The 23,618-nt window shown below is 41.6% G+C and overlaps 1 protein-coding gene across 1 annotated transcript; it reads right to left on the bottom strand.

Moving 5' to 3' along the window:
- Positions 1-11,584: 11,584 nt before the first annotated feature.
- On the bottom strand, positions 11,585-17,247 carry LOC112572093 (tigger transposable element-derived protein 1-like). The gene is made up of 3 exons (XM_025251623.1): positions 16,917-17,247; positions 12,650-13,818; positions 11,585-11,597 (listed from the first exon to the last, which is right to left on the bottom strand). Exons 1-3 carry the CDS (start codon positions 17,244-17,246, stop codon positions 11,585-11,587), a joined length of 1,512 nt encoding a protein of 503 aa, XP_025107408.1. The 5' UTR covers position 17,247.
- Positions 17,248-23,618: the final 6,371 nt, after the last annotated feature.

Raw genomic sequence — 23,618 nt, 5'->3', positions numbered from 1 at the left:
GCCGCAGCTCGACATATTGAGTTTTCGTAGGTTAGGAAATGTTACAGAAATTATAACATATAGTATTGAAACTTAACTCTGGAAACATCAAGGTCTATTACTTGCCTTAATACAGAATGACGATGTCTGTCAGTTGGGTATAAAGATGCAAGAGGATTACCTGCAAGACTTAATGTCCTCAGATTATGTAGGTTTTCAATTATATTAGAACTGAATGAGGTAATATAATTGTCACTTAGGTCAAGGATCTGAAGGTTAACAAAGCTCATTTGGTCGAGAACACTGATGTTACAGCTGTTAAAGCTGAGATAAACAATCATGGTGTTGTTGACAATATCGCTGGGGGTCATCCCCGAGCCACTTGCATCAAGAAACCGCAGTTGTAAGTAAGTGGAAGCTGCAAACCTCTTAATGCAGGTGAAGGCCAGTCCGTGACACACACACGTGTCAGGACAAGAAAGGCCACACAGCAGCTTGTCGTCTCCCTCAGGACACTGTGGCCAACCGTCACACACGTGATGAGGATGGAGGCAGACGTGGGACGAGCGGCAGCGGTAGTAGCCGGGACAGGTGTAGGTGTCACACGCCGTCTCGTCCTGTTTACCTGGACAGTCAAAGACACCATTACAGCGAAGATAGACTGGCATGCAGTAAATGTCTAGTCCTGGACACTGGAAATGGGTTTCATTACACAGAGGTTGGTGTGTCGTCGTTAATGGCTTTACTGCTCTCAGAAATCCATCCGAGTCCATGTCTATGATAGCAGCTGGAGGAAAACTTTTTTTGGGAGTAAATAAATATTTTCCCATGCATCTTATTTCGTCTGAGCCATCTAGGCATTGCACGAATTCATCGCATTGAAAATTATTTGGAATGCACTGTAAAGAATAAAGCAAACGTTTGAGTGTCAATCAAAGTGGTCATCAGAAGACGATAAAAGTGTAATAAATGAGAGTAAGTCAGCATAAAATATTAGCAAATGAAGCTTATACCGATACGAAAAAAGGATCCCACACAGACCAAAAATTTAACTTTTAAAAATGGGACGACGAAGACAAAAAGGATACTTATAATACTTAATACTATATTTAGCTAGATACATGTCCTGTGTGAAACAGTCTTATTGAATCACTAAACTTTGGAGTCAGAAAACTTTTACTCATTGATAGTAATGTTGGCCTTGACAAAGAAAACTTACAAATAGTTTTTATGAAGCTATGGACATGCACAACGGAAGTAAATTATCCGTGTGTTTTCGGGATCATGCTCGTTACAATTATATCTCTTTATTGACTTGTTTATCATTTAACTTAAACATAAACCATGATGTAAATAACGTTTAAATATATCTGTCCCAACACACCATACTACTAGTTGAGAAAAAAGACAACCGTCCTCCCCACACTCAACTGTTTACCTGTTTGTTGTCACACTCAAAAACGTTCTTTTTCCGAGAACAAGAAGAAAAGATGCAGAACTTCTCGTCGCTGTCATCGGAGCAGTGAGAACGATGATCGCAAACAAGGGAGTAAGGCACACGTTGAACCTCGTTGATACACGAGAACAAAGGAGGACGTGACGTCAGAGGAGTACTACATGTCTTAGAGTTGTCGTACTTGTCCGCCCAGCACTCACTCTTGACATCACAAGCGAGGAAAGTGTGTGTGTAGTGGGGTGACGGACACTGCAAGACGTCCACTGACCAGTTGGCTGTGAGCACCGGCATCTGTGGTAAAGTGTCATCGGGACTAACGGGAAACTTGCAGGCGAACCATGACCAATAGTTATAATTGCATTCTGCGGCACTTAGGCCATAGTCTGAGTAAATACTGATGCCCAGGCACTCATCGTGTGGTAAGAAACTATCCAGTTGTTGCAGATATTTGCTATTCCATCCACTCCTATCCACAACTGTCTGTACCTAACAAGAGAGGAAAGAAAATAATGTGATTACATGTCTTCCAGACTGAACGTGTACTTTCTTTTTTACCCTTAAAACTAAACCAAGCATCAAAATGTAATAGTTGTTTTTATTATTGTCATTTAGTTTTGATAATAGGATGTCTTTTATGGAACATGCTGACTTATAATAAATCTTATTAAAGAAACAGAAGAGAAGACTGTGTCAATAAGAATAGTAATAAAAAAAACGGCTTAAAGCTTTTACTGGTTTTTCTTGTGAGATATTTCAGCAAGAATTGCGAGTTTTCCTTCTAGAAAGTAAGATCAATTGGTTTGATGGTCTTCAATGACAAGTATCGTTTTCTGAATAACCACTTAAATCAAGATAAGCCTTCGGGACACAGACTTTATTTACACATTAGATACCAGGGATTATTTTAGTAGCAGATGGAAAGAGAAATGTTAAGCTACAGTAGCTTACATGTATGACAATGACGAGGAAGGCGGCCGTACCCCATAAAGCACAAACTCGGAGTTAGGAAAATACCGTTGCAGAAGATCTCGAGTTGCCTCCCATTCTGCAGGTGTGTTCGCTGTCATCAGCACCAGACCTCGAGACTTGCAAGTTTCCGCAGCTGTCTCCCACGATACATCCTGGAATGGCTTTACAAACTGTAGACACGTGCCGTTAGCTGACAAGAAGCCTGGACCACACACGTGACCGGTGTAAGGACAGTCCACTTCGTCCTCGTTGCCCACGCAGTCGGACACCAGGTTACACGGAAGTGCAGGCGGAAGTCGGGCCAGTGCGGCACAGAGCAGTTCCACCTGCCGTCACTCAGTTGTTGGGGAAGAGCGGAGAGGGTGTGAAAAGAGAAAAAAAGTCGAAATCCTGTCTCTGGAGATAATCTCACAGACCGGAAGTGAATGTGCAGCTTGCTGACATTGTAGAGAGAAACAGGTGACTGTCTTCTGTCACATGTCCTTAAGATCAAATGTGTATCGAGAGGTTCTTCACTGTACAGAGAGAGTTTATCTCGTTCGCATTCATGAAATTCGTCCATATGTTTTTCTTGAAAACTAACCATTACCATATGGTGATTGGGGATAAGAATCTTTGTCCAGCTGTCCATTCTTGGAGGAATTGACGGGTTCCAGTTGGGTGTTCGAACATAGCCTTTAATCAGTAAAACATATATTCCGGTAAAGACACAAAACTCTATCTTTCACTCTCACTCTCTCTATTACTCTGTCTCACTCTCTCTAGCAACAAAATCAAGCGACGAACATCAAAGACAATCACAAGATAAAGAAGCAAACTATTTTTTTCGTCTTTTAATTGAATTGTTCTCCACGGTTTCCTTGTTTGTGTTAAATGGTGATTCTGGCGACCATTGTGTCCGCTACACCCACGTGTCAGCCCATGGACAGTTTAAACAGGAATTTCAACTATAAAGATATCTTTCAGTGTTAACAATATACATTTAAAGCAGGCTGGGGCCTAATAATGTGTGTAGGTGTGTAGGTGTAGGGTGTAAGATGAAAGACAGAGGGGCAAATGAAAAATGGTTTCTGTTGAGTAGAGTGTGCGTGAGTGTGTGTGTGTGCGAGCTGTATATGGAAGTAGGAGTGTTCACTACTTACTCGTCTTCACAGATACCACAAGGTTTTAATGATTATTTCCTCACGAGATCGCAGATACAAGATAATCTTTAGATATGATGTCACCGAATCAGACGGTAAAGGGATAGAGGGAGGATGGGGGTGACGTAGCCAGCCGTGTGTGTTGCCCCTCTGCCATGTAAAAATCGTGAGCCACGTGAATTCTGGACACCACGTGAGTTTTGGACCTCACGTGTGAGGCATGAAGTGCTCACCCAGTGTGGAGTGTGACACATGGAGTGTATATAGACGACGGTTGAAAGCCAAAAGGGGGGCGGTTTGGATTAACAAAGACAGTGTGTAAAGGTGAAGAGGCCGTTTGGAAGTTGTTTGCTGGAGCGAGGTGTGACACCACTATTGTCTATTGTGGACTACCGAGGTGAGGCTCTGCACGGCCTTCAAGAAACGAGTGGGACCGGAGACGCTGCACAGTCTCCAAGAAGCTCTGCGATTGTACGAAGTGAGCAGGGAGTGAGGCACCGGGCTCGAGACGGCTATAGGTTTGACAGCGGGAGTCTGCGCGACGACGACGACGACGACGACGACACCAGCACGACGGCAGCAGTGCAACTAGAAGGATGGTGGTCGAGTAGAGGAACCTCCCCCCCAACCCATCATCCCACACAGCCAGAGTGGGATTTAGTAGCGGAGCTGTGCACCCTGAGTATTGTAGGTTCTAGCGTGGTTTGATGTTCACCCTGAGTATTCTAGACACTGGACTGTGTTTTCTTGCTGGCTGTGTCAAATAGTTGATTTGAGTTTTACATTCATAGATTTCATGCAATGTCAGGATGGTTTACTGCAGTTGTGATTATGATTTATGCCTTATGATTTAGTGAAGATATAAGTGTGATAGCTTGTTGCTGTGTAAAACTGTTATTATTTGTGTTGACCAGTGGATTAGGAGGGCTAGTGTGATAAGCAACACACTAGACCTCTGTCAGTAAATAGACGAGCAGCCCATGGGCAGATGTTTGTCTACTGTGTGAAAAAATGCGCGTGGACGTGTTGTGTGTGTTGCTCTGGTGAGAGCCGCGTCCGTGACACCGAATAATAACATGATGTTTTCTCGGGATGCTCCTCAAGTTTTGACCAGTCTCTGAAGCCATTGTAAAGGCGATTACACTCAGAACCAAGCCAACAACTTGTCAGTTAGATGTTTTACTTCCTCTTATCACAAATATTGAAAATGTCAGCTTGTCAACAGCCTCCCCATCTTTGTTTAAAGCTGCCCTTTTATCTCGCTCCTGATAAACATCCACACAATATCAGTCCTTCAACTCATCTTAATTTCCGTTTAATGCTCCTTCCCTCCTCATCTTACCCGACAGAAGCACGAGACACTGAGCTGTTGATATGCGATTCTTATCTGCGTTGACTTTATTTGTCTTTTATCAGTCATCAGAAGAGTTGTTATATCCTCCATCCCACGAAATAACTGTCCTTAGGAGCGTGATTGAAAGGAATACAAATGCACGTTTTTAGTAATAAAAATGTTGGACTTATTATTATTGTTGTAATTATCGTTATTATTCTAACAAAAGTTTAGGTCTCCATGATAAGGTCGATGGAAATGAAGGGAAGCTATAGACGTGTCAGCCAACTAATCAGCCTGCCACAGTAGACACCTAAGTACCCAGCTCCTGTTATTGAAGGTCGGCCACCCTGCAGACTTCTTCCCTACAGTTCAAAGCTCGTCTGTTCTTCACGTGGTCAGCTATAGTCTGGACATTTAGTTGTTAGCGATTTGATGTCTACATGACATTTCGTTGCCACATTACAGCACTGACTGTGAAGCACTTCATTTATTGTCTTTGATGATTATTTGTTAGTCACAATTAAACGGGCGTGATGGCGGCTGTTTAGTGTGTAGTTTATTATTTGCATATATGCTTCGGCATTTGTTGTACTAATTTAGCTATTTCATGTCTCGGTTGTTAACAAATATAACAGTGTTTTATTTACTCACACAAAAAACAACAACAACAAAAAATATTGTTTTACGTACCAGAGTTGTCTGTCGTATAGATGACTTGCAGCTGAGGCCTGTGTTGAATATGAACTGCGGATATTTTGATATCTAATGAAATTGACAATTTTTTAATAGTTAATGACTCCATTGAAACCAGGATGTTATTGCTAAAGGAGAAGGCATCTACATAATCCCTACATATGTAGCTTGAATAAAAACCGTCCATCTCCTCAACTAACAGGAAATCTTCTTGAACGTCCTGCAACTCAATGTGAAGATCCTCACACGATGCGTTCTTAGTTACCTGAACACGAGCCATGTGGTCAACAGGTAGGGATACCTTTATTTTACAAGATCCTTGCGGAATAAAATCGGAGACATTAATTGTTATCTTCATGTCAGTTACTTTGAATTCGCCTGCTGATCTTTTCTTCAAACAATTTGTGATGTAGTTTAGAGAAATAAGAACGGAGCCATAGGTGTCATTTCGTAAAGACATGTTTACACTTGTATTGTTATTTTTTTTCATTAACACATCCTCCCTAGTGACGATATCTGACAGTGTAGACGGTGTAAGTCTCCTGTCTAGCTGTTCAGTGTCAGACGTGACGTCAGGTGTAGACACTGTCACGTGACTAGTAGAAACATCGCGTGTGACGAGAGACAGAGAAGATAACAAGTATTCATTATCAAACTGTCGCGAGTGGTTCTCTGTGTGCGAAGTGTTTGCTAATGTCGCTGAGTTAGAAGAAACAAATGTTTGAGTGGACAGTGTGTGAAGCACTAACCCTAAGAGAAGCAGCGTTGTGCCGGCGCCTGTCAGTTGAGAACTAGAAACACTCGTCAGTGCAACAAACCTCTCAACAGTGGAAAACATTTCTGTGACTGAGTGGCGCCGTGTGGGCTGCTGGTCTGTGAAGCTGATTTAAATACACTTACCTACTGCCACGCCTACAGGAAACCCTTTGTCCCAGAATAGCATTGTGTAATTATTTTTTTTTATTTTCTTTCTACCTAGAAAAGTCTGTTTTCAATATTTTTATCTCAAATGCTTCCGTTAAAAAATATGAGATTCGTAAGTTAGAAAACAAAGCACATGGAGGAAAGCTGAGGTAAAGAAGAAGCAAGAATCGTGCACGGCTGTGTACACACATGAGGGAGAGACACAGACACACGCATGTTAAAATTACATTTATTTCATGGCACAGCAGGCGATCATTTAGTGAAATCTCAAATACTTAGGAAAGTTGACTAAAGACATTCACACACACACAATGCAAGAGGGAAACAGATAAAGAGAAACAAGCACGCATTATCTCACAGACACGCACACAGAGAACATTATTTTTTATTACATTTTTAGAGGAAATATTAAGTTTTATTTTTTCAAAGCTTTAATTAGTATTTCACAAGTGTTCATGTGTGTGTCGTGCAATTATCAAGAAGCACGCGAGCAGCGTGTGACCGTTATTCACACAGAGCGATGTACAAGCACCTGTACACATGGTAAGGCGTGCACCTACAGATCAGTGCTGCTGTCAACACACAGTCATTCTGCACAAAAATTTTTTTTTCGCCTTTACTCAGAAATCTATTTGCAACCACGAACTACACACCCGCGCGCGCGCAGGCACACTCGTATATTCAAATGCTCACAAACATTCGCAAATCAACATATGTGCGCACACTCACACAGATTACAATATTATTTTACAAAATATACTTTTGGAATGATGCACGAATGGTATTTCTGTGTCTGCTAGTGGTTTAGAGCTGAATGAATTAGCATTGTCTCTCTCTCTCACACACACAGTCATGCCATGGAGAGGAGCCATCATCATCTGCTCTGTGTCCCTGTTTTATGGTTTAGTGTGTCGCCTTCGTTGGGTGTGTATTGCTGCTGACTGGAATGTTTGGTGTTTGTTGCTTTGTACAAACCACAGTCAGCCTTAGCAACACCGTGAGCCGTAAAGGTATGATATATACATATACCGTACCACAAGAATCTCTTCTAAATTCTAAACCCAATAGTAACATTTAAATTCTGAACACAACAGTTGATTATCATTAAATATATGACTGGAGTTTTTTCCCTTTTCACACAAAAGTGTAACAGCAGCCTGCCGCTGCTTACCTGTGGGCAATAGGTGCGAATAGTACCAGAAGGATTAAATTAATCAAAACTTCTTTCGCAAGGTCCAAGACAAACTTTGTCACCTTGGTAACCACGTATGGCAGTTCACGCATGCGTACAACAGGTCAGTGCAAATACCGTGTTGGAAAAAATAGTCGCCTCCCGCAAAAAAAAACAAACAAACAAACAAACAAACAACAACAACAACAACAACAACAACAACAACAAAACCAACAAAAACAAAAGTGAAGCCCATGGACAGATCTTTGTGATTTGTTGTGAGAAAGAACATGTGTGGGACCCACTGTTTGCTGTTATGTGTTGTCCGCATTCAGTGTGTCTCTGACATTAGTCGCATATCTGTTCGGTTTTTCTCGGACTTTTCGTGAGTAGAAGATTCTTTCTTTAATTCCCTTCTAATCTTCATATGTCTTACTTGAACTTATTTCAGCTTTCTTCTTTTTTTCTCACGCCAGTCTCTCTTTATATCTTTTCTGACGCGGGATATACAGAAGTACATACTTCGCCATGGCTTCGTTTCTCAGACTGGCAATTTATCCTCCCTTTAATATGCTGCTACATCTCTGATGGATAGACCACATTCACTCACACTTCCAGTTGTTGCCCACAGTTTCACACAGAGGAGATATTTGTAAATAAACTGGCACTGCCTGTGGGGGAGCGACCCAACATACTTCAGGACAAAATCAAACGATTCCAACTAACAAAAACAACAGCAGTCTTCAAGTATTCTGTGGTATATACCACTCCCTTACACGTAGTCCCATCTCCAGGCCCTATAGACTGCGCCTTTTTGACACACATTACTTATGCACCTATTCATATCTTTTAAAGAAATAAAGGAAAAATTCAGCATACAAAAAATCCGTAATACAAAAAGCCTGAGATGTACAAAAATACGAATTTTTATAGGCAGACAGCCTCCACTCGCCTACACTCAGTGTCCCTCCACTCGCCGTGTCTTGGGAAGTGAAGCACTGGCCCTCAAAAGTTCATTAGAAAGTCTTCCTCCCTACCTTTCCAATTTCAAAACTTCTGTTAGTCATGCGACAGATGCGGCTCAGCCGCCCTCGCTTTTCTGGCTGTTTAATCTCATGTCACCCCTGTGACAACCACACAAATCAACTATATAAATAATTTCCAGCTATCAAAGAAAGCATCCATGCTTAGTGTTTGTATGATATGTTAATATACTTAACGACGGCAGCTCTGTCGCCTGACGACTAATCAACTGTTCCTGGTTCAAGGCTTGCTCTTGTCCTTGTCTGGGATTAAAGAAGCTGTTTTGTTTTAGACAGCAAAACCTAGTCAGCCTAGAGTAGACGGGAGAGACACGTGACGAGGACACCAACGTCCCCCTCCTCGTCATAAGAGACATTGGTGTGTAAAATGGCGAATGAATGCAGAATGAGTATAGAGTGCCGAGTGTGGTAATCACAGGTAGGCAGTGACTCACACGATATCTTTACTAGCAATAAGGAATAGTAACAGAAACCTTAGAAAACTAGCTTGAAATATTTGGGTTTTTTTTATGGGAAAATATAGTCTAAAGCTCTTGTTTTACTGAAAATTTAAGTTAGTTAGTTGTGTTAATTTATTGGAGACGTTCGTGGGAAGTAGTCACAGCTTGTCCCGTCCACCGTACAGTTGCTCGTTACAATGACACACTCTTGTGACAAATATGTCTATCAGTATCAACTATTTCTATTCGACACCTGTCTACGATCAGAAATTAGTAGGGGTTCCTGGTGTCACTTCTCATTATTGTTATGTTCTCTGTATGAGAAACTGTAGTAATATAACATGAGATCCACATATCACACATCGCTGTCAAATTTAATTAGCAAAATAGAAAATAGTTCTAGTGGTGTGAATGGTTGCTTTTTGTCGAATATGGATATTTTTGATTTAGGAATCACTCGTTTACAAAGGTTTCAGATAAAATTCTTATTTGTCAATGAATGTACCGAGCACAAAGCTCTATCTGGGTCATGACGTGTCCGTTAACTCAGGTAAAGCGGAAACTAGTCGATAAAGAGGTCGTGTCGCTGTGTGAGGGCGCTGTGAAAGACGAGAAGACATGCGCATGGATGATCTCTGCAGAACTTCCAAAAATACAGACTTCTGGGGAAGTTTTGTAACTGAAAAACTGTGGAGGATGCGACTTGACTACCTCCCCTATCTTAGTCTTCGTTCATACGCTTTATGTGCCCAGACATGATATCAATACTTGTTTTGTTTTTCTTTCTGGAAAGACCATGAGTGTAGTTTAACTGACTAGTGACAACGGAGGACGGACTATGTTAAATATTTAGAAAAACTTTTTTAGTTTCTGGCCCAATATCTTTTATCACAGGATTCGCTAATAGGATGTTGTTTCTCTGTTAAGGCCTACATTTCCGATACCCTGTTTGAGTCTGTCTTATTAAAGAGGGTGTTTAGCTTAAAAATTGTAGAAAAAAACCCTGGAAAAGACTAGGAGATCCTTCGATTATGTAAAATGGTATCAACAAACATAAAACTACTTGACTGAAGGCATGCGTTGATTCAAAACTATTGAATCTTCCGCATAATGGGAAAGATTTTATTAGCATGCTACGCAAACAGGTCACTTCGAGGTCAAGAGATGGCTGAGGTCGACCTGGTCATAGACATCCATAATCAGTCGCAGAGCAGGTGTCTGGAAGGCTCTAAGGCAGGGGTGGGCAATTAATTTTCCCAAGGGGCCGCATGAGAAACTGGGATGGTTCTAGAGGGCCAGACTAATATAGTTAATTCCGTGTTACCCAATACTGTATACATAGTACATATACTGGCGGGCGGGCCAGCGGGCGGGCCAGCGGGCGGGCCAGCGGGCGGGCCGGTCAGAGACAGGAGGCGGGCCGGATCCGGCCCGCGGGCCAGCGTTTGCCCAGGTCTGCTCTAAGGCGACAGGATATTTCGCCGTGCAATTGTGCAAACGGGAAACAACGATGAAAGGTGTTTTTTAACAGAACATCGCTTTGTTGTCAGTCACATATTGTTTTGCAGTCTTCTATTCTACTAACAAAGGATAGTTTGTAGCTGGTTTCTAACACCCCGCTGGAAAAAGGCAAGAAAAGCGATGCGGTATAAAATGTGATGACAGGGATGCCACGAAACTAACAATCTATAGATACAGTCTAAGACACAAGCTGCCATACGATCAGATTTCTTCATCTTGCTCTCAACTTGAGAAGAAGAGGACAGGGTGTGGTGCCTTTCCAAAAGAACGACGGGACGTGTGAGCTGAGTTCAGGCCGCGACAGCAACTGGCTGCAGGTAGGCGCTGCAAGTCACACCAGCCTGCCGGGTCCTCCCAGCACCTCGCTTGTCGACAATAGGTAAAGTACAATACGCCGGGGTTTAGTTTCTTGGAAAAACATGTTTAAATTTAGTCCACAGCGGGGTGTTAGAAACCATCTACAAACTATCTTTTGTTACTAGAATAGAAGACTGAACAAATCTTTGTAACAATTAACAATGAGATGTTCTTTTCAAAAACAACTTTCATCGCTGCTCACCTTTTGCACATATGACATAGATACATCCACCGACTTCCGTGGCTTCCAGACACCTGCTGTAGGACTGATCATGGATGTTTATGGTCAGGTCACCGTCAACCACCTTTTGACCGCGAAGTGACCTGTTTGAGTCTAGTGGTAATCCAGTTGTTTCGCCATTTTGTGCGACTAGATTCGAATAAACACATGCTATCAGTCTAGTCTGTAGAAGTTTTATGTTTGTTGATGCCATCAGATCACTTATAGTCTAACAGTCACTAGCAGATTATTTACGAACTTTAAACTAAATACCCGTTTTAATATCACAGATTAAACAGGGTATCGGGAATCTCGGCGTGAGCACAGACCTACCTATTGGCGAATCCTGTAAAACAAGTTAATGCGTAAAAAACAAATAATGTTAATCTAAATATTTTACAAAGCCTGTTTCCCGCTGTCACTGGTCAATGCAACTACACTCATGGTCTTTCCACAGAGGGAGAGAGAGAGGAAAACACAAGTATTGATATCATGTCTGAGCACATAAAGCGTATGAACGAAGACTAGGATAGGGGAGGTAGTCAAGTCGTATCCCCCACAGTTTTTCAGTTACAAAACTTGCCCAGAAGTCTGTAATTTTGGAAGTTGTGCAGAGATCATCTCTGCGCATGTCTTCTCGTCTTTCACAGCGCCCTCACACAGCGACACGACCTCTTTATCGACTAGTTTCCGCTTTACCTGAGTTAACGGACATGTCATGACCCAGATAGAGCTTTGTGCTGGGTACATCCATTGACAATTTAACAAACCATTATAAACGAGTAATTTCTAAATTTCTAAATCTCCATATTTACATAGATTAATAAAACTGACTGAGAATGTTGCCTAGAATCGAAATACAGTGGAACCTCGGTTAACGAACTTAATCCGTTCTGGAAAGTTGTTCGTTATCCGAAACAATTTTTTCCATAAGAAATAAAGGAAACAGATTTAATTGGTTCCCAGCCCCTGTTGACTCGCTAATATTTGAAAGTTACAGGCTATATAGGTAGGTTTTAATGAGAACAGTTATAATACAAAATAAAAGAAGTTAAATAAACATAGAAACATTAACGAAACCATTTAAACATTAGAAAACTTGCCGTTTAGACGGCGTGGGTGGAAGCAGGTGTGGGGAGGAAGGGGTGGAATTACTGCCTGAATTCCCCCTCCATGAGCACACGTGACATTGAAAAATCGGGGGTGACTTCCCTTTTCTGTCGCTTTGAGGTTGAAGGAAAAAACTTGTCCAGTGTCTGTTGCTTCTGCCTCTCTTGTAAAACTCTTCGGTAATACGACATCACATTATCATCGAACATGTTTAGGTTCCTATTGCCTATCGCACTGTTAGGGAAAGACTTTTCTACAAACATTTGCAATTCCCTCCACTTCGCACACATTTCTTTAATCATTGAACTTGGGAATTTCTCCTTCCCTTCTTCCTCCCCCTCCGAAGACATATCCTCAGCTAAATTCTTTTCTTGCTCAGCCTGAAGGTGCTGCAACTCTTCAGTAGTGAGTTCGTTATCGTGCTCCTCCACAAGCTCTTCAACATCGTCATTATCCACTTCCAACCCCATGCTTTGGCCCATGGGGAAAACAATGTCATCAACAATGTCTTGTTCGAATCCTTCAAAATCTCGCTCTGGCACACAGTCAGGCCAGAGTTTCCTCCATCCTGAATTCATCGTACGGTAGGTCACTTGGTTCCAAGCGCTATCAATAAGATGAACACAATTCAAAACGTGGAAATGATTCTTCCAGAAGTCCTTGAGAGTTAAGTTGGTATCATTCGTTACATCGAAGCACTTTCTGAATAAAGCTTTCGTGTACAGTTTTTTGAAGTTTGAAATGACCTGTTGATCCATAGGCTGCAGCAAAGGGGTTGTGTTTGGTGGCAGATAGCGCACATGAACAAAATCGAACTCGCCTTCTAAATACTCGTTGAGATTTGGAGGGTGTGCTGGAGCATTATCCAGCAGGAGAAGGCATTTGAGGGGTAGGTTGTTCTTCTGTAGGTATTCTTTCACAGTCGGGGCAAAAACTTTGGTCACCCACTCAACAAAAATTTGGCGGGTCACCCAGGCCTTAGAATTAGACCTCCACATAACAGGCAATTTCTGTTTTATTACATTGTTCTTCTTAAATACTCTTGGATTGTCTGAATGGTAGACTAACAGCGGCTTCAGCTTCAAATCCCCACTGGCGTTACTGCACAATAGAAGAGTTAGCCTATCTTTCATAGGCTTGTGCCCTGGCAGTGCTTTCTCCTCCTTCGTAATGTACGTTTTATTCGGCAGCTTCTTCCAAAACAGTCCTGTCTCATCCGCGTTAAAAACCTGTTGCGGTATGTAACCTCCTTCTTCTATGATTTGTCTGAATTCTTGTACGAACTTCTCGGCCCCTGCCTTGTCAGAACTCGCTGCCTCCCCGTGCCTTGTGACGCAGTGGATGCCTGTTCTGTGCCTAAATTTCTCAAACCAGCCTCGACTGGCTTTGAAAACAAAATTCCTCGCAGCACTTGTCCCTGGGGTTTTCTTCTGCAAATCTTCGTAGGTTGTCAGCGCCTTCTCACAAATGAACGACTCACTGATGCTAACACCTTCTAACTGCTTCTCGTTTATATACACAAGCAACAACTTTTCTACTTCTTCCATTATTTTAGGCCTTTGCTTTGTTAAAGTATTCACTCCTTTCGAAACATTAGCTTCTTTAAGCTGCTCCTTTCGCTTTAAAATCGTCGAGATTGTCGACCTTGACATTCTGTATTTGGCGGCAATATCCGACAGACGCATTCCTCCTTCATACTTTGAAATTATTTCCTTTTTCAATTCAATTGTTGGCCGCTTCCTTGTCATTACCTCACTACTATTGCTCTTAATCTTCTTTGGAGCCATGATTGAGGATTATCTTATTAAAATAAAGTACAAAAATCTCTAAATAAGATAATGCGCACAGGTAAGGACGACTGATCGTAACTGTGTCTCGAGCGCGAATGATTACATGCTCGTCGGTCACGTGTGGTTCACGTGGCTGTTGGTTATCCGAAATTTTGTTCGCTATCGGAGACAAATTTTTAACGAAATTTTTGTTCGTTATCCGAAATTTTGTTCGCTATCCGAGACAAAGTTTTAGCGAAATTTTTGTTCGTTAACCGAAAAATTCGCTATCCGAGGCGTTCGTTAACCGAGGTTCCACTGTATTTAGTTGTTTTCCATAAAAGTAATTCTATAATAAGCATTTCAATCAACTTTTTAAATTTTGCATCTGAAGATTATTAGGTATGTTCTGCCAAAGTTATGTTTCTTGTTAGGAAGGACTTTCTAACGACAAAAACAAAAGTTTTGTAACATTTCTCATATGAAGACTTTAATTATGTTCTCACGATTTCTATTCTCTTTAGGTGTTCTTGCATTTCGCAAAAGTCAGCCACAGCCACTGTCATATGTCGACGGGAGGTCAAGTCCTTGGTCTTGTAGGACGAGTAGGAGTGTGGAATACTGTTCAGTCGAACAGACCAGAAGATGAAGATCAGCTGGAAAATGGTCCTGTTTATAAAACCTTAATGCCAACTGCGTAGAGATCGCCACAGTCACCTCCAGAGAACTTGCTCCTTCTCATGGCATCACCGTGTGTGTGTCTCTGTGTTCGTGCATGCAAAGGATTTCAGCACAAAATAAAAAAAATAAATTTCTGTGCACAATGACTGAGTTGACGGCAGCACTGATCTGTAGGTGCACGCCCCACTATGTGTACAGGTGCTTGTACATCGCTCTGTGTGAATAACGGTCACACGCTGCTCACGTGCTTCCTGATAATTGCACGACACACACATTAACACTTGTGAAATACTCATTAAAGCTTTGACAAAATAAAACAATATTTCTTGTAAAAAAATTAATGACAATTTTTTTTCTTTTTCTCTCTTTTTTATGCACTGTATGTGTGTGTGTGTTTTCCTTCAGTCTACATACGTAAGTACGTGTTATTTCCTGTCAGTGACTGATCACGTGCTGTGCGATACAGTAAATGTAATTTTAACATGCGTGTGTCTGTGTGTGCACAGCCCTGCAATATACACACTCATTCTTAAACTCGACTTACCTTATGTGTTTTATTTTCTCAATGAAAATTCTTTTTAACGGAAACAGTTGTCTTTAAGGTTTTTAAAACAAAGTTTTCTAGCTAGCGAAGAAAAAAAAATTACACAATGCCATTCTGGAACAAAGGGTTTCCTGTAGGCGTGGCAGTAGGTAAGTGTATTTAAATCAGCTTCACAGACCAGCAGCCCACACGGCGCCACTCAGTCACAAAAATGTTTTCCACTGTTGAGAGGTTTGTTGCACTGACGAGTGTTTCTAGTTCTCAACTGACAGGCGCCGACACAACGCTGCTTCTCTTAGGGTTAGTGCTTCACACACTGTCCACTCAAACATTTGTTTCTTCTAACTCAGCGACATTAGCAAACACTTCGCACACAGAGAACCACTCGCGACGGTTTGATAATGAATACTTGTTATCTTCTCTGTCTCTCGTCACACGCGATGTTTCTACTAGTCACGTGACAGTGTCTACTCCTGACGTCACGTCTGACACTAAACAGTTAGACAGGAGACTTACACCGTCTACCACTATCACTGTTGTCACTAGGGAGAATGTGTTGATGAAAAATAAATAACAATACAAGTGTAAACATGTCATTACCAAATGACACCTATCGTTCCGTTCTCATTTCTCTAAACTACATCACAAACTGTTTTAAGAAAAGATCAGCAGGTGCATTCAAAGTAACTGATATGCAGATAAGAATTAATGGCATCTATTTTATTCCGAAAGGATCTTGTAAATAAAGGTAATCCTACCTGCTGACCACGTGGCTCATATTCAGCTTACTAGGAAAGCATCGTGTGACGATCTTCAGGTTCATTTTAAGGATGTTAAAGAAGAGGACGTGTCACTCGTCGAGGAGGATTGTAGCGATTCTGTAGATACCTACTCCTTGAGCAATAGCATCCTGGTTTTAATGGAGTCATTAACTATAAAAAAAATGTCAATTTCAATATATATCAAAATATCCGCAGTTCATATTCAACACAGCCTCAGCTGGAAGTGATCTATACGACAGACAACTCTGGTACGTAAAACATTATTTGTTTTTTTTGAGTAATTAAATAAACACTGTGCTATATTTGTTAACAACCGAGACATGAAATAGCTAAATTAGTACAACAAATGCCGAAGCATATATGCAAATAATAAACTACACACTAAACAGCGCCATCACGCCCGTTTAATTGTGACTAACAAATAATCATCAAAGACAATAAATGAAGTGCTTCACAGTCAGTGCTGTAATGTGGCAACGAAATGTCATGTAGACATCAAATCGCTAACAACTACATGTCCAGACTAAAACTGACCAGTGAAGAACAGACGGACTTTGAACTGTAGGGAAGCAGTCTGCAGGGTGGCCGACCTTCAATAACAGGAGCTGGGTACTTCAGGTGTCTGCTAACAGGAGCGAGACAAAAGGGCAGCTTTAAACAGAGATGGGGAGCCTGTTGACAAGCTGCCATTTTCAATATTTGTGATGAGAGGAAGTAAAACATGTAAGCAATCGAGAAGAGAGAGAGTGAGGCCATTGGGTCTAACTGGTTGTCAGCGCCTTCTCACAAATGAACGACTCACTGATGCTAACACCTTCTAACTGCTTCTCGTTTATATACACAAGCAACAACTTTTCTACTTCTTCCATTATTTTAGGCCTTTGCTTTGTTAAAGTATTCACTCCTTTCGAAACATTAGCTTCTTTAAGCTGCTCCTTTCGCTTTAAAATCGTCGAGATTGTCGACCTTGACATTCTGTATTTGGCGGCAATATCCGACAGACGCATTCCTCCTTCATACTTTGAAATTATTTCCTTTTTCAATTCAATTGTTGGCCGCTTCCTTGTCATTACCTCACTACTATTGCTCTTAATCTTCTTTGGAGCCATGATTGAGGATTATCTTATTAAAATAAAGTACAAAAATCTCTAAATAAGATAATGCGCACAGGTAAGGAACGACTGATCGTAACTGTGTCTCGAGCGCGAATGATTACATGCTCGTCGGTCACGTGTGGTTCACGTGGCTGTTGGTTATCCGAAATTTTGTTCGCTATCGGAGACAAATTTTTAACGAAATTTTTGTTCGTTATCCGAAATTTTGTTCGCTATCCGAGACAAAGTTTTAGCGAAATTTTTGTTCGTTAACCGAAAAATTCGCTATCCGAGGCGTTCGTTAACCGAGGTTCCACTGTATTTAGTTGTTTTCCATAAAAGTAATTCTATAATAAGCATTTCAATCAACTTTTTAAATTTTGCATCTGAAGATTATTAGGTATGTTCTGCCAAAGTTATGTTTCTTGTTAGGAAGGACTTTCTAACGACAAAAACAAAAGTTTTGTAACATTTCTCATATGAAGACTTTAATTATGTTCTCACGATTTCTATTCTCTTTAGGTGTTCTTGCATTTCGCAAAAGTCAGCCACAGCCACTGTCATATGTCGACGGGAGGTCAAGTCCTTGGTCTTGTAGGACGAGTAGGAGTGTGGAATACTGTTCAGTCGAACAGACCAGAAGATGAAGATCAGCTGGAAAATGGTCCTGTTTATAAAACCTTAATGCCAACTGCGTAGAGATCGCCACAGTCACCTCCAGAGAACTTGCTCCTTCTCATGGCATCACGGTGTGTGTGTCTCTGTGTTCGTGCATGCAAAGGATTTCAGCACAAATAAAAAAAATAAATTTCTGTGCACAATGACTGAGTTGACGGCAGCACTGATCTGTAGGTGCACGCCCCACTATGTGTACAGGTGCTTGTACATCGCTCTGTGTGAATAACGGTCACACGCTGCTCACGTGCTTCCTGATAATTGCACGACACACACATTAACACTTGTGAAATACTCATTAAAGCTTTGACAAAATAAAACAATATTTCTTGTAAAAAAATTAATGACAATTTTTTTTCTTTTTCTCTCTTTTTTATGCACTGTATGTGTGTGTGTGTTTTCCTTCAGTCTACATACGTAAGTACGTGTTATTTCCTGTCAGTGACTGATCACGTGCTGTGCGATACAGTAAATGTAATTTTAACATGCGTGTGTCTGTGTGTGCACAGCCCTGCAATATACACACTCATTCTTAAACTCGACTTACCTTATGTGTTTTATTTTCTCAATGAAAATTCTTTTTAACGGAAACAGTTGTCTTTAAGGTTTTTAAAACAAAGTTTTCTAGCTAGCGAAGAAAAAAAAATTACACAATGCCATTCTGGAACAAAGGGTTTCCTGTAGGCGTGGCAGTAGGTAAGTGTATTTAAATCAGCTTCACAGACCAGCAGCCCACACGGCGCCACTCAGTCACAAAAATGTTTTCCACTGTTGAGAGGTTTGTTGCACTGACGAGTGTTTCTAGTTCTCAACTGACAGGCGCCGACACAACGCTGCTTCTCTTAGGGTTAGTGCTTCACACACTGTCCACTCAAACATTTGTTTCTTCTAACTCAGCGACATTAGCAAACACTTCGCACACAGAGAACCACTCGCGACGGTTTGATAATGAATACTTGTTATCTTCTCTGTCTCTCGTCACACGCGATGTTTCTACTAGTCACGTGACAGTGTCTACTCCTGACGTCACGTCTGACACTAAACAGTTAGACAGGAGACTTACACCGTCTACACTATCAGCTGTTGTCACTAGGGAGAATGTGTTGATGAAAATAAATAACAATACAAGTGTAAACATGTCATTACCAAATGACACCTATCGTTCCGTTCTCATTTCTCTAAACTACATCACAAACTGTTTTAAGAAAAGATCAGCAGGTGCATTCAAAGTAACTGATATGCAGATAAGAATTAATGGCATCTATTTTATTCCGAAAGGATCTTGTAAAATAAAGGTAATCCTACCTGCTGACCACGTGGCTCATATTCAGCTTACTAGGAAAGCATCGTGTGACGATCTTCAGGTTCATTTTAAGGATGTTAAAGAAGAGGACGTGTCACTCGTCGAGGAGGATTGTAGCGATTCTGTAGATACCTACTCCTTGAGCAATAGCATCCTGGTTTTAATGGAGTCATTAACTATAAAAAAAATGTCAATTTCAATATATATCAAAATATCCGCAGTTCATATTCAACACAGGCCTCAGCTGGAAGTGATCTATACGACAGACAACTCTGGTACGTAAAACATTATTTTGTTTTTGTTTGAGTAATTAAATAAAACACTGTGCTATATTTGTTAACAACCGAGACATGAAATAGCTAAATTAGTACAACAAATGCCGAAGCATATATGCAAATAATAAACTACACACTAAACAGCCGCCATCACGCCCGTTTAATTGTGACTAACAAATAATCATCAAAGACAATAAATGAAGTGCTTCACAGTCAGTGCTGTAATGTGGCAACGAAATGTCATGTAGACATCAAATCGCTAACAACTACATGTCCAGACTAAAACTGACCACGTGAAGAACAGACGGACTTTGAACTGTAGGGAAGCAGTCTGCAGGGTGGCCGACCTTCAATAACAGGAGCTGGGTACTTCAGGTGTCTGCTAACAGGAGCGAGACAAAAGGGCAGCTTTAAACAGAGATGGGGAGCCTGTTGACAAGCTGCCATTTTCAATATTTGTGATGAGAGGAAGTAAAACATGTAAGCAATCGAGAAGAGAGAGAGTGAGGCCATTGGGTCTAACTGACAAGTTGTTGGCTTGGTTCCTAGTGTAATCGCCTTTACAGTGGCTTCAGAGACTGGTCCAAACTTGAGGAGCATCCCGGGAAAACATCATGTTATTATTCGATGTCACGCTCGCTTATCTTATATCTTATATCTACACTAAGGCATACATCATAATCATAACTGCAGTAAACTATCCTGATATGGCATGAAACCTATGAATGTAAAGCTCAAATCAACTATTTGACACAGCCACAAGAAAACACAGTCAAGTGGCTACAATACTCAGGTGCACAGCACCCCTACTGAATACCAATGTCCCACTCTATCAGTTCGTTTCACAAAGTTTCTCAGTCTTCTTAAACAGTTCACACATTTGCTCTTACCCTGATAATTCAGCTAATGAGTAGGACATTATTATTGTTCCCGCTACGTGGGTGACGATGGTGCCCAGTCACGTGGCACCTGCTCCGCTCTAGTCAGGTGTCTCCTGAACTTTCCCACGCCGGCTCCCGTGGTCGTGCTGTCAAATCTTGCCGTCTCTTGTTCTAACTGATCCTCATCCAAACATGTTTAGTGTGCCAACCAGTCCACTTCACGGTGTTTGACACTTTCTGGGAGGCGAAGTGGGGCATTTAGACAGGTGCATTAGATGTCGAGACACTAATGGAAGGATCATCAATAACTGTAAGCAAAGCACAGTCATGTTGGTCTCCATATCAAGCAGCATCCTTTGTAGTTGTGATTTGAATACTAGCATTCAATATGTAAAGAGTGAGCGCGAATAAAAACTGGTCCCGATGAAGGGCATTTGTGTTGAAGTTCTCTTTCAGTATCAGGATGAGACTTGTTTCTGAAGTAAACATCAATGCCTCTAAGAAGTATTGGTCGGTTTGTTGAGTGCATTGTTGTAATCGCACAGGTCATGAAATTCTGAGGGTAAGGTAGAGGATGTAGGTGTGATCTTGGTGCTAGGAGGGGGTCTATAGAGGAAAAGGCGCATCGAGCAGTAGGGAGCCGACAAGCAAACCTAGACAATCACACTTATGTGGGACAGGTAAAGTAGTAGTAAAGGACAAGTACATGTTAGGTGAGCGATAATCTGTAGATATCTATATTGCCGCCCCATGTGTAGGTAGGGAGAACGATTGTAGGCAGTGTCCCACTGGAGTTACATCCACACACACTGTTGTCATCCTGCTGTAAGAGATTCTAGTGGTTGATGTGGGGGGGGGGGGGCTATGACGAGAGCATCGTCTTGTCCGGTGTGCAGTGAGCATCGAGACGAGGGCCTCGAGATGCCATCGGTTAGACTACGTGGTGAAGTAGGCAGAAGAAAGTCTAGAAAACACGACTTTGCAAATATCATAAAATAAAAACATTTTAAAGCTATTGCTGCTGTATTACAAGTAAGAAGAAAATAAACAGGCTACCTGTGAGAATGAAAAACCCGACAGAAAGAAGCGGATGGGTGTGTAATAGTTGTAGAGACAATAACTAAGTTCATATCACGACAAAGCAGCCAGTCCCGACAACACATTCCACATGAAGAGAAACAGCAGTGAGCCCAAGACGAGATGCGATCTCAGTTCACTGTGTTCATGACAGACACTGACCGTTCAGCCACTGGAGCTCGCCAGCCGGAAGAAGAAGAAGTCACTATTGTGAGAGAAGAGGAGAGCGTGCAGAGACTGGTGAGTGAACGTTGAATGTTACTCACGTGCCCAGCTTCCGGCGATCATTATCTGTATTCAAGAGACAGACACAGGACTACTGTAACAACATATACACAATAATGCTGCAAAATAGTTGTGACTATCCTTGTGTAAAACAGTTTTTCACACACTCTCATTCGTGTGAGAGAGTAAAAACTGAACTGAGAACTGAAATATTTATTTGATGGTTCGACGAACCTTTCAAAGCAGGGCGAGATATATATTTCACAGTCGGCCATAGCACATACACAGGCAGAAGACATAAATTACATGGAGTACATAAATACATTCGTATCGTTTGAACCACACAGTACCTAGCTCTTACTCTTATGCCAGTCATTCTTCGTTTGTCCTCTCTCACTCCTACTTCCATAGACAGCACGCACACACACACACACACGCACTCACGCACACTCTAAACACACAGAAACCATTTTTAATTTGTCCCACTCTCTCTCTCTCTCTCATCTTTCACCCTACACCTACACACCTACACACACATTATTAGGCCCCAGCCTGCTTTACATGTATATGGTTAACACTGAAAGATATCTTTCTAGTGGAAATTCCTATTTAAACTGTCCATAGGGTGACAAGTATGTGTAGCGGGCACAATGGTCGACAGAATCACCATTTAACACAAACAGGGACACCGTGAAGCACAATTAAGAGAGTGAAAGATAGAGTTTATGTCTTTATCGGAATATATGTTTTACTGATTAAAGGCTATGTTCGAACACCCTACTGGAACGAGTCAATTCCTACAAACATGGACAGCTGGACAAAGATTCTTATCCCCAATCACCATATGGTAATGGTTAGTTTTCAAGAAAAAGCTATGACTGAAACATATAAATGCGAAGAAGACGAACTCTCTCTGTACAGTGAAGAACCTCTCATTACACATTTGATTTTAAGGACATGTGACAGCAGACAGCCACCTGTTTCTCTCTACAATGTCAGCAAGCTGCACATTCACTTCAGGTGTGCGAGATTATCTGAATATGCAGGTTTTCTACTTGATTTCTCTTTTCACACCCTCTCCGCTCTTCCCCAACAACTGAGTGACGGCAGGTGGAACTGCTCTGTGCCGCACTGGCCCGACTTCAGCCTGCACTTCCCGTGTAACCTGGTGTCCGACTGCGTGGGCAACGAGGACGAAGTGGACTGTCCTTACACCAGTCACGTGTGTGGTCCAGGCTTCCTGTCTGCTAATGGCACATGTCTACAGTTTGTAAAGCCAGTCCAGGATGTATCGTGGGAGACAGCTTCGGAAACCTGCAAGTCTCGAGGTCTGGTGCTGATGACAGCGAACACATTTGCAGAATGGGAGGCAACTCGAGATCTTCTGCTGCGGTATTTTCCTTACCCCGAGTTTGTGCTTTATGGGGCACGGCAGCCTACCTCGTCATTGTCATACATGTAAGCTACTGTAGCTTTGACATTTCTCTTTCAATCTGCTACTAAAATAATCCCTGTAATCTACTGTTTAAATAAACTCTGTGTCCCGAAGGCTTATCTTGATTAAGTGGTTATTCAGACAATCCAACTGATCTTACTTTCTAGAAGGAAAACTCGTAATCCTTGCTGAAATATCTCACACAAAAACCAGTAAAAACTTTAAGCCGTTTTTTTATTTGATTACTATTCTTATTTCTTGTTAGGTACAGACAGGTGTTCGTAGGAGCGGATGGAATAGTAAGTTATCTGCTTGCAGTGCCTTATTTGTTAAATTACAACGACTGCTTGGGAATCAGTATTCTCTCAGACGAACAAGACCGCTACTCTTCTTTGACCAAAAACTGCGGTGAAAACTTCTGGTCATGGTTCGCCTGCAAGTTTCCCGTTAGTCCCGACGACACTTTACCACAGATGCCGGTGTTGCTCACAGCCAACTGGTCAGTGGACGTCTTGC

This window comes from Pomacea canaliculata, linkage group LG9 (assembly GCF_003073045.1).
Source record: "Pomacea canaliculata isolate SZHN2017 linkage group LG9, ASM307304v1, whole genome shotgun sequence".
Classification (NCBI taxonomy): domain Eukaryota; kingdom Metazoa; phylum Mollusca; class Gastropoda; order Architaenioglossa; family Ampullariidae; genus Pomacea; species Pomacea canaliculata.
The sequence above is the reverse complement of the archived record's forward strand: the minus strand, read 5'-3'. Positions and strand labels throughout refer to the sequence as shown.

Coding starts and splice junctions, on each gene's coding strand:
- LOC112572093 (XM_025251623.1), bottom strand. CDS start 17,246: ATGGCTCCAAAGAAGATTAAGAGCAATAGTAGTGAGGTAATGACAAGG. Junction 13,819..16,916: donor AGTCGTTCATTTGTGAGAAG/GCGCTGACAACC, acceptor ATTTGTGAGAAG/GCGCTGACAACCTACGAAGA.